Below are 11,855 nucleotides of genomic sequence, written 5' to 3'. Positions count from 1 at the left end.
AAATGGCTTCTCATTTCTTTTTAAAAAAATCTTTATGGTTGAAAGTATTACATGTCTCCTTTTTTCCCCCATGGACCTCCCTCCAGCCCACCCTGGCCCCTGGCCCCAGGCCCTTACCACCCACTGTGTGCATCCATGGATTATGCATTGAAGTTTGGATTAAACTAAAAATCAAAGATTCTAGTAAGTTTAGTGTTTCCCAACTCTGGGACCAGGTACTGAACTCCATGGCCATGTTTCTAAACTCCAAGGCCAAGTTGAACACAGATTAAGAAGTGGAAATTTTACAAGAAATGGCTTGTTCTAAATTTGAAAATTCCTTAGATATTAAACTGATTTATGTCTTCTGCTCTATTAAGGTAATCTATATATATAAAAGCCTAAGCGACCAATCAACTGGCCGGCCAATCGCTATGACGCACACTGACCACAAGGGGACATGATGCTCAACACACAGGATCGGGCTCCCTCCTGTTTGGATCGGGCCTGTGGGGATTAGGCTGAAACCGGCTATCCGACATTCTCCAAGGGGTCCTGGATTGCAAGAGGGTACAGGCCAGGCAGAGGGCCTCTAGTTCATAATAAAATATCCCTTTTCATAAACAAATTTCCAATCAATTTTAAGTGATTAGCTATTGGGAGTGTTCAACATCCAATACAAGGGCACAATCAGTTGTAGTAAGTACTTTAAAGTGACATTTATTAAACATGCTTCAACTTTTTCATGGATATAATTTTTATACCAAATGTCAATAAAAACAAACTCATTCAATATATTTGATATTACGAAGGAGTAAAAATTCAGGAAAATATACCTAAAACTCAAATTTTAGGAATTGGAGTTTAAGGGGCATTGTGAATTATGAGACACATCACTGTCTTACTGCACTATGTTTCTCACTAGGAAGTAAATGCTGGTGTCCCCACCCTCAGGCATTCACAGGGCAGAGGCCTGCACCTCCACCGTATCCTGTGTGTCGGCATAGCCTGGGTGACGGGTTGAGATGCTGTTGAGAAAGGTATCATGACCCTCCTTTTTGTAGTCTCTTTCTGTGGCGACATTTAATTTAAACCCTGGGGAAAAGGGGACTCGGTGCCCTTGAAATTTAGGGCTGCCAATGTAATCTGGTAGGTTTGGGGGAAATGTAACCACAAAGAAATAAATAGGTTTTAAGTAAAAATAACTGACTTCATTTTCATTCTAGCTATATTTACAGCTTGCTTTCAGTAATTTGTTCTGTAACACCTATATTCTGTTTACTTCCTTCTTAAACAAGATCATAAAAAGTGACTTTTCACATGAGGGAGAAGGTGATATGAAGCTTCATTTGAATTTTTTCCCCAGAAAGGGTATTTAAACAAAGCTGATCAAATTCCCAGAGCGTTTTATTGATGGTCTAAGTTTGAAACTATTTCCAATACATGTTTCATACTTTGTGTTCTTAAAGTATTTTTCATGCAATGATTATTTTAAAAACATTGACTTAACTATCACAAAACTGATGAAGTCAACCTGTGTACAATTATATCCATTTCATAGGCAGCATAAAAAGAAATGTAAGTGCCTTGCCTGAAAAACTATGTAATTTAGTACTACAGTGGATCTCTCTCCCAGACCTCATTTTAAAAGCACCGCTATAACAGCTATATAGAGATTTAAGGAGTGGGGTTTCATTGCATTACTCTACATTAATGAACAATTGTTTCAACCATGTTTTACCTGCCATGGTTCATGGAAAACAGGAAAAGAAAATGAACCAAATGTATCTCCCCCTTCTCCCCATATCATCCCCTTAGCTAGCATTTATTGTTGTTACTATTGTCAGCTCGTAACCATGCATTCACTGTATCTACACAATAACACAAGTGGTTAAGCCACTTGTTAGGTTCTTGCAAATTAAACAATTAGATGTTGACAGGGTTTTATTGATGACCTGTTTACCTCTAGATTCTGTACTCGTTTTAGCTTTGATTATCCCATTCTACAATGTCCATCATCTTCAAAATGGTTATATCCTATATAATAAAAGGCTAATATGCAAATTGTCCCCTCGATGGGGAGTTCAACCAGGGGGCAGGGCCGGCTGGCCAACTGCCTGTGGCCCCTCCCCCCAGCGGGCCCCACCCAATCAGCCCCAATCGGGGCGGGCCGGCTGGCCAGACCCCACCCGTGCACAAATTCATGCACCGGGCCTCTAGTGAGCTTATTAAGACCCAGCAATCCCATTCCTAGTATACATCCAAGAGAATGAAAAACAGCATAATACCCCCAAATTCCAAAGAATCTAAATGTTCAAGCAGCATAATACCCCCAAATTCCAAAGAATCTAAATGTCCATCACCTGATGAACAAGTGTGGTATATCCATACAATGAAGTATTACTTGGCCATAAAAGGGAATGAAGCCCCAATACATGCTTCCTCATGGGTGAACCCTGAAAACATTATACTAAGAGAAAGAAGCCAGACATAGAAGGGCACATAGTGTATAATTCCATTTATATTAAAGTCCAAAACAGGCAAATCCATAGAGATGAAGTAGATTAGTGTTTGCCAGGGCTGGAGGAGAAAAGGTGAGGAGTGATTGCTATGGGTTATGGGGTTCTTTGGGGGGATGAGAAAAATGTTCTGAGATCAGTGGCGATGATTGCACAACTCTGTAAATTTACTAAAAATAACCTTGAGTTAAGAGGGTAAATTTTATGAAATGTGAATTATATCTCAATAATGTCATTATTTAGAAAAAGTCAACATGATTTCCTATTTCTCACTTGCTGGAGGTTAAAGGAGCAGGAAAGAAAGGGATAAATTATTTGGTCTAAAGAGAATCTGAGATTCTTGATACTAAATATTATTAATCTATATAATGGCTTAGAATAGTTTTATTCACACTGTGATCAATAATGGGTTAGCTACTTTATCTGGGAAAAATACAAGTATAGGTAGCTAAAGTCTGGAAAGAATTACTATAAGCTAGATTTTTTAAAGAGAAATATCTGTTCTCAGCCATATGAAAATAAAAACGTACAAGGAACTGACCCATGGGTGGCAACAGGTCTAACAGTTAACATGTTAGACAAAGGTTTACCCTTACAGATTAGTAAAAATTTACAGCACATGGAATCCCAGAACAAAAAGTCTTTTATGTTCTAGATCATGCTCTGCCCATTCTAGGTACTCGCCCAATAGCATGGTCATGGCAAGCTGGCGATGCACTGTCCCTTCAGAAGCCATCAGTGCTCCGCTCGCGTAAGCTATAGGCGGTCACAGGTGACAAAAGGTCCTCTCTATCCACAGCAGCGTGTTCACCGGGGACAGCACTGCACAGCATCAACTGGCACCCATGGAAGTCCTTGAAACCAAAAGACTCCGTCTAGCCCTTCCTTCTCTGAGTGCCACTCTGTGCTTGTGCTTTGCAGTGTTCTGCTGCCTGCAACAGACTCCAGACCACGCGATGCCACAGTGACTATGTTTGCACGATTGCTTCAAAAGAGACCACCAAGCTTCTTGCACTGTGTTCACATGAAAAACGGAAGGTAATTATCAGTTTTCAAGGTCTTTGGCTAAAGCTTCGCGGATGAACTGTAAGGTACGTTGGTACAAAAAAGCATCCTTTTTCTTTGGCTTACAAATGTTCAGATGGTTCACATCCACAGGAATCAGATCTCCAATGCCTAAATCTGAAGAAAACAAAAAAGTGAACAAAATCTAAGTAAAAATGCAAGCTTCTCCCCTATGAATATTGAAAGAGGCCAAATTTGCAGTTCTAAATGTTCACTTGGTTGTGACAGGGACTCTTAAAAGATAAAGGATCTTTAGCTAAGTTTTACTGTAGCTAAACTATATTTGATTAATCATGCCTGAATGGATTCTCAGCAGGTATAATTATAATTTATGCATTTCATAAATTCATTTGTATACTTCCTAATTTAGTAGTGAATAGAGCCTGATCACTATAATATAATGAAACACTTTTTCTAGAGCTTATATTATAAAACTTGATAATGAATGAGCTCCCTTGTCCTGATATAAAGAATGGGAATATCTCACATAGGGTCCATTCTAGCCATACCCGGGCTGCTGGTGGTGGTGTGGGAGAAAAAGAGCCTCCTGGTGACACAGAGGAAGGCGCACACAGAATTGTGATGAGGCTCTGTCACTACACGCAGTTAATCCATAATGTTAACTTGGCTTTTGGCTTAAGCTCCAAAGTCCTTTTTGGTAAATACCCGCAGCTGTTCCTTGAGCTCTCCAACTTCTCAGTAGTAACTGCTCACCCTACGGCACATTTCTTGAGGAAAACCATCCTTAGGTTTCACTGGAGTATGAAGGCTTTTCATTTTATTTAGATAGCATGGAAGGAGGTGCGGACAAAACGTGTTATGCAAACCAAAGATCCGCCCAGCAAGTGCCCAGCCTCACACTGTCCGGCTGCAGGGGGCACTGCGGGCTCCCGGGCAGCACCTAAGCCCGCTTCCGGGGTGATCAGAAAAGGGTTTCACAGCAAGCTGAGGGGTCCGGGGAGCCATAGGCAGGGTCACCTACCATCACGGAGTAATCAAGGAGCCATAAGGAGAACGAAGATTCGGGCCCTACTCTCAAAGAGCCGATGGCACAGTGCAATACACTGTAGTAGCAGGTCCTGTCATTCCCTCACCTTCAGGATTATGAAGAGATGCTACTTTTAATGTTAGTTTTTCCCATAAAAATCTTTGTTGAATATTCCATACATCTTCCATTTATTTACTAAAGCCTCCATACCTTTAGTTCATTTTTTTTAAGGTTTCTGCATGCAGTTATCAGTCTTTTAAATGAAATGCCCCTTTCAGTCTAGCTAATAGAAGAGTTTTTGTGTTCTTACCTTAATGCAACAGAGTTCACTGTTGATGGCTAATTTAGAGTTAGCCAATTAACCTTTGCCATCTAATCAACTAAATGAAGGGTGGGGAGTTATATGTTTGTGGAGAAATGTCAATCTATGGCTGAAAAGAATAACAGGATTAGAATCTAAATCTCCCTAAAATTGAGAAACTAAATATAAAAGTTGACGTTTATCATTAAATGCTAGGTATCGCCAACTAGGTGTCTAATGGCCAGCAAGTTCCTGCACAGGGAGTACCTGCTGAGTCCACAGGCACCACGTGGAGTTTGATCATGCTCCCGATGGAGGTTGGTAGTGTCTCGACGAAATTCAGCACCTGGAAGTTTCTGTCTTTAGCAAACTCCAGAAAGTCATCCTGTAGTGCCTTAAGCGCAGGAGAATCTGTAAAATTATAGAGAATAAGACTGTGGCAGGTTCTGTTTATCCAATTCACAATAAAATACATTAACCTTCCAAATTTAGAGGGAAAATCAGGGTTCTAATTTGGATGGTGGCTAGTTTACCGTCTCTACTTCCTTAAGCTGAGAGTAGAGGGCTAAACGCAAAAATGAGTGGCCAGTTTTGGGGGGAGAGCTCCCACATTACTGCTGACAGGAAGCAGCCCCTAGTGTGTGGGACTCGGGGTCCCCCCGTGTGCTGGCTGGCACCCCACACCCACCCTTCGGCACAGCCTCCCATCCCGAAGCCTGTCTGCAGCAGAATCCCTCAGCCTCAGTATGAAAGGACTCCCACGAAGCACCGGGTGTTAGAGGAAAGCTGACATCCTAAAGTCAGACCTGAGGAGCGAACAGAAAACCGGACGGGGAAGAAACAGAGAGAAACTTAAAACCCCCACTAATTTGTCTCTTTAGAATGATTTCAAAAGATAATGGGTCAACGAACAAGAAACAGCTTATGAAAATAAAATTTGACTGCAGAAATAAAATTCCACAAAAGGTTCAGAAGATAAAGTAACTCTCTCTGCATAAAGGTGAGAGAAAACAGGAATAGAAAGACATCTGGCACATTAAGCTCAAGCCGAGGGCTCCACATCCTGACCCACAGGTACTCCAGAGGAAAAGAAAACGCTTACTAATGAAAGCAAATGCAGGGTGGGCAAAAGTAGGTTGACAGCTGTGACTATGCAAACCCAGAGTTTATTCTTGTATTATTATTTGTTAGTTTCCTTATGAACAACTGTAAACCTGCTTTTGCCCTGCCCTGTATATAATGCTTTACAGTTGATATGGTGAAAATCTTCAACGCGTGTGCATATTTTAACAGTTGATGATTTTCCAAATTCATGGAAAAAAGCAATTGGTAATTTGGAATTATACTTAAAACAAAACATTATGTAATTTAAATTTTTAAATATTTCACATAGTATTAAAATTGTTATATTTGAACAAACAATGGCTTAAGACAAAAAGGGTAAGTATCAAAGAAAAGCCAGACGCAAACTGAACATTTTCCATGAGAGTCTAAACACATTCATATACAAATAGTAAAACGAGATGATCTAGTCAGGTTAGAAACTGTCTTTTTTCTCCCTCCCCAGGCAATTGATGTTAATACAGTCCCCGTTTCCCTCAGGACAGAGATCAGTGTTACCCTTGCTGAGCTCCTTGACTTCCAACGAGGGGAAGAGAAGGTAGCGGACGTTCACAGAGTAGTCGGCCAGGTGGGAGCCGTGGTGCGGGACGCTGTAGAAGATGATCCCGCGGGTGTTGTCTATGACCGTGCGCATCTCTGGGTTCTGAGAGGCTTCCAACAGCATCTTCTTGACAAGAAGACCTGGCCACGGAGAAGACAAAAAGGCAGAAGCTCTTAAAACCTCCATTGCTCTTAAAACCCAGCATATGCAAAACAAGAAATACAGAGAAGAGAAGCTTTCTTTAAAAAGTTTAAGAATAATTCTCTGTAGTCTAATAAACAGGGCTTAAAGTATCAACACTGGATAATACTCCCTGTCCTCTGGGTCAGACTCTTACCTACAAACAAGATTCTAGAAGCTCATCTGTATCCCAGGCTGCACTGTCCCACAGAAGGCGTATCAGGTCTATGTTACGTGTCCGTCAATAAAGCGAAAATGAGCTGCCAGTCCCCCATCCTGCCCACAGCGGCCCACCGTTAGGACAGTACTAATATTCCAAAGCACACAGTCCATGAAGCCGACTCTCCGTGCAAAACAAGCTTCTGTGGGAAATGCACCCAGGAAGGCGCTTTCTGTGCCCCGCGGGCGTGGAGCAGCAATGAAACACAAGGTCACGGAGATGGCGGCACTGCCTTCCTCTCAGCTGAACGCTGCACTTGGCGCCTGCGCATCTCAGCAGGTGCACTGGCAGCAGCGCAGAAAGGCCCTCTGTGCGGCGGGCGGCGAGACTAAGAACTGGACTGGGGACAGGGCTGGGAGATGCCCCGCAGCAAGCGAGCACAGGGAGCCGCAGAGCGGGCACCTGCAGGGCCGGGTGGGCAGGCACGAAGGGGCTGTGGCTGTGGCTGTGGCACTAGAACAGTCAGGGACTCTGCAGTGGTTGGGGTGCAGGAAAGAGAGGGGAGCCCTGGGACCAGCCAGGAACAGTCACGCGTCAGGCTTGCAGAAGCCAGGGACTGCTTCTGATGCTTATTCATTACCATGACATGACAGCATTAAGTTGTCAACCTCATATCCCTTTTATATGGTTTGTCACTAGCTGCCCCTTCTTGACAAAGGACTCGCACGGAAGGAGAAGAGTAATTTTGAAACCCCTAGCTGCACAAGAGCATTTATTTAGGGGGAAAGGGTCACTCGAGTAGACAGAGAGCTGCAGTAACTCAGGTAGCCTGCATGGCCGACAATGCCCTCACAATGCTCGCTTCACAGCGATGACACGCACTTACCCCCCATGCTGTGTGACACCCAAACCATCGGCCTGTCCCCAACACCAGCAGCTCGGAGTTTTTGAAGAAGTTCGTTGCTCCTGAATGCAATGGACTTTCTGAACAAAATGAAAACAGCAGGCATGACAGGAGGCTATTGATTGGCCCAAAGTTTGCTATCCAGTTGTTAAGGTAAGAACTTTAGTTTATTGGACCAATGCTACGAGCTACATCTGGAGTCAGGAATACCCCATTTTCTCTGCTCAACTTCTACAATTGCTCATTCCGCATTTCTAACTTAGTCACATGGCATAGTTGAGAGTATCTAAGCCCAGAACAAGTCATTCATGTACTTGAATGCTCATTTGAGCATCTAATACGAGTCTAGCAATTTTCACAGGTCAAAGGTTGGTCTCACACCAACTGCCCCCAGCACTTAGGACATGGGTCTTTTCTCATTAGTGGCCTCTCTTTTGTGATTCGCCTACATCAGTGGTCAGCAAACTGCAGCTTGCGAGCCACATGCGGCTCTTTGGCCCCTTGAGTGTGGCTCTTCCACAAAATACCATGGCCTAGGTGAGTCTATTTTGAAGAAGTGGCATTAGAAGTTTAAAAAATTTGGCTCTCAAAAGAAATTTCAATCGTTGTACTGTTGATATTTGGCTCTGTTGACTAATGAGTTTGCCGACCACTGGCCTACATGAAGGCAGCTGTCATTGTACTGAGTCGTTGTTGTATTGAGGCTGAAAACATTATTTTAGTTTGTTACTTAGAAATACCAGAAAGTTATTAGAATGAGAGCATTCAAAATAAGTAATTTTCAAAACGGGAATGTCAAAACTGTCTGGTCTGGAAGTTTCCAACTGTTTACCTGTAGAATCCTTTCTTCAGAATAAAGGCTTGTCAGAGTCCTCTGGGTGAAATGGGAAGGAGCCCTGGGTCCTGTCTCCCCGCCCTCAGCACCGTTATGGGCATCTAGGTGGGGGCCATACAGAACCCCAAGACTCAGACTGAGTCTCCCAATTTGTAGACCAAGCTCTCCAGACAAGTAATGACTTGTCTAAGATCACACAGTGAGTCAGAGGTAGAACTGGCAACCGTCTAGGTCCTAAGCTGAAGTCCCGTGCCCTTCCTGTATATACAACTGCACGGGTGACATGCAAGTGACCTAAGGAGCCTCTATTGCTCAGCATCGTTTTCTGTGCTTCCGTTAGCCAGTGTGACTGTGAACACAAAAGCAAAAGGCACCACGTGTACTTCAGGAGTGAAGGGTGCTTTGCTGTGGGGTCCATGGTCCTCCTACTAGAGTAGCTGTGAGTGAACCACGTTAGGAGCCAACACTGACACCCTAAGTCTATGCGTTAATTCATGTGTGGCTAACTCCTCGAGAAGAGAGAGAAACAACGGTTAGTTTTTCCTAAGAAAACACCGTCTCCATCCCTGAGGGCCCACTTGTGGCCTGGGCCTCGCCATCCCAAAGCTCCCGTTACCTTTCTGTCGGGCACCTCGCTCTCCAGTCGCTGAGACTGGTGTCGTACTCCACAGATATAATCCGGAGAGCGGGACAGTCTCTTGCTAACCATGTCTACGTAAAATAAAAGGTACAAAAGAACATATATGACTTTCCACGGCCCCTATTATTTCCTAGTAACTGAAATTCATAACTAAAGGACTCCTGCAATATTGACTACAAATCGCACTGACCAGAAAAAAAGGCCAGCATTTTATCTTTCCAAGTCTCTGGTCACAGGTGGCATGAGTATTTATAGCGTCAGGCCAGTAGGTATCCAGAGGATACTCTGTTTTAATCTGCTACAGCCAGAAGCAAGGCCTGGTTTTGAGTCTGGATCAAATGGGCTTTTTGAAAGCATTTCACAGGAAGCTATGACCTCAGGACAGATAGTATGGTCTGATGGTTAGAGACTCGGCCCGAGCACTCAGAGCCATTCATTACAGTCCCAGTTCTGTCTCTATGGACCAGGCTCTGTCGTTAGCACCACACCTCTATGTCACCACCGAGGAAAAGCCATTCTTCCGCTGACAAGCCTTTGTGAAGGGGAGTGGGCAGAGCGGGACAAGCCCTGGGCACTCTCCACATGCTTCCAGCACCAATGCCACTGAGCTTCAAGAGCTTCCACTCAGGGACTGCATCTCAGTGTTAAGCTCTTTGGAAGAAACAATGTCAAAGAAATCCAAAGGAGAATTACTTCTTCAAAGTCTTTCTATTTTTGACATTATTAAAATCATAGAACTAGCCAACTACCATGCATGTAATATCTTATTTGCTGTATTATATATATATATTTTTAATGTATTTTTATTGATTTCTGAGAGGAAGGGAGAGCGAGAGAGAGATAGAAACATCAATGATGAGAGAGAATCATTGATTGGCTGCCTCCTGCATGCCCCCTATTGGGGATCGAGCCTGCAAACCGGGCGTGTGCCCTTGACCAGAATTGAACCTGGGACCTTTCAGTCTGCAGGCCGACGCTCTATCCACTGAGCCAAACCAGGTCAGGCTGTATTATATTTTTAATTGAAGTGAATGATTACTGGCCCTTGTCCCTGTTTTGTTTTTTTACTTATTGGAATATTCTTTTAGAGTCACAGACTGTACACAAATTACACAAGGTGATAAGCCCAGCTGTTCTTGTAACATACCACAGGTGTCACTAAGGGAAAGAAACAATGCATAGAAAAAACCCCCAGTAAAAATGGAAAAGCAAGTCACAATGAGGGCTCCAACAGGCAGTGACACGCAGTGTGTCGTGACAAAGGTGGCCTACCAGAGTCAGCCGTATACTTACCTTGGGCCAACATGTTGTATACCTGGTTTCATCCCCTGAAACCTTTTCAGTTAGAGCCTGGTCCTGCTGACGCCACGTCTTGAATGCTGCTCCCATAAGGCCGTGAATAAAAAGGACATCTGCTTTAATGGGCTGACTAACAGGGGAGAGAGTTTTAAAAAGAAGCAGAATGAACACATTATTGTTTTGGTGAGAATCTACATAGCACACTCTGTGGATGGTGCTTAGCAGGGTTACGGGACATAAGATAAAAATGAAGGCAAGCTTTAGGAGTGCAGGTTTGCTAAAGAACCCTCCAAGGAGCTTTGGCAAAGCCATGCACGGAGTGTGCTCACTGCTCTATAGAAATGGGGACATCTAGCCAGACGGACCAATTAAAATCAATTGCAGCGAGTTAAGTGATGAGAGAAGTGACACATGTCAGATTGCCCTACAAAGAACTCAATGAGACTGTCCCACAAATCAATAAGTATTTTAAAAATTAAATAAGAATATGCTAGAGTAATTTCAAAGTCAGCGTGCATAAAAGGGATTTTCAAAAGTTTATCAAGGATAATGTTTATCAGAAATAGAGCGAATGACTTTTTAAAAAATACGTTTTTATTGATTTTGGAGAAGAAGGGAAAGGGGAGAGAGAGAAATGGATGTCAGAGGGAACCATCCATCGGCTGCCTCCTGCACAACCCCTACTGGGGAGCGAGCCTGCAACCTGGGCCTGTGCCCTGACCGGGAATAGAACGGTGAACTTTCAGTTCATGGGATGACACTCAACCAACTGAGCCACTCCAGCCGGCTGCTAATGACATTTTAAAGTAATATTCTTTCCTTGGACATGACATTTAAAATATGTAGATAGTATATTACTTACATCTTTTTATAGGGCACACACAACTATGCAGCACACAAATACCATAGTATTTTACTTGCAAATTGGAATTAAGTAGGCAATCCATTTTTCAAATTAAAAAAAACAAGTTTTTGCTCTTTTCTGAGTTAATATTTTAAAGTGTCTGACAAAATCCAAGAAATATGTAACTTTTTCATTGTGGTCCTTTCTGTCAATGACACAACTGGAAAAGGTGGCCAGAAATGACCTTGAGGAGGAGTGTGAGTCAGATTTATTACGACTTATTGCTTCTAGCACGTGCTTTTAAACCTGGCATCAACCTTTTCCAGTCCCTGGAGGCCTAGGCCCAGGCTAATTTGGGTGCCTGCATATAAATAATAATGTCCTAGCTCCTTCCCATCCAGAACAACCTGTACAATCCGGATCAGTTATTGAATCTACGTGGAAAGTGCTCTGAGACAAAGAAATACGCGCACACAGT

General features: G+C 43.1%; 1 protein-coding gene across 2 annotated transcripts in view; it reads right to left on the bottom strand.

The window, feature by feature from the left end:
* Positions 1-289: 289 nt before the first annotated feature.
* The window catches only part of SERAC1 (serine active site containing 1), a 35,111-nt gene continuing 23,545 nt past the window's right edge, over positions 290-11,855 (bottom strand). The window contains exons 12-17 of one of the 2 annotated variants that reach the window (XM_079779939.1): positions 10,528-10,663; positions 9,211-9,305; positions 7,742-7,839; positions 6,473-6,655; positions 5,120-5,263; positions 290-3,680 (exon numbers count right to left, since the gene is read on the bottom strand). In XM_079779939.1, the coding sequence (XP_079636065.1) occupies positions 3,544-3,680; positions 5,120-5,263; positions 6,473-6,655; positions 7,742-7,839; positions 9,211-9,305; positions 10,528-10,663 (793 nt within the window). In that variant the 3' untranslated portion in view covers positions 290-3,543. The remainder of the gene's footprint in view (positions 3,681-5,119; positions 5,264-6,472; positions 6,656-7,741; positions 7,840-9,210; positions 9,306-10,527; positions 10,664-11,855) is intronic. The other variant, XM_079779938.1, reaches the window with a different exon arrangement.

This window comes from Cnephaeus nilssonii (genome assembly GCF_951640355.1).
Source record: "Cnephaeus nilssonii genome assembly, chromosome: 9".
Taxonomy (NCBI): domain Eukaryota; kingdom Metazoa; phylum Chordata; class Mammalia; order Chiroptera; family Vespertilionidae; genus Cnephaeus; species Cnephaeus nilssonii.
Note: the sequence above shows the minus strand (reverse complement) of the source record. Positions and strands in the feature narration are given on the sequence as shown.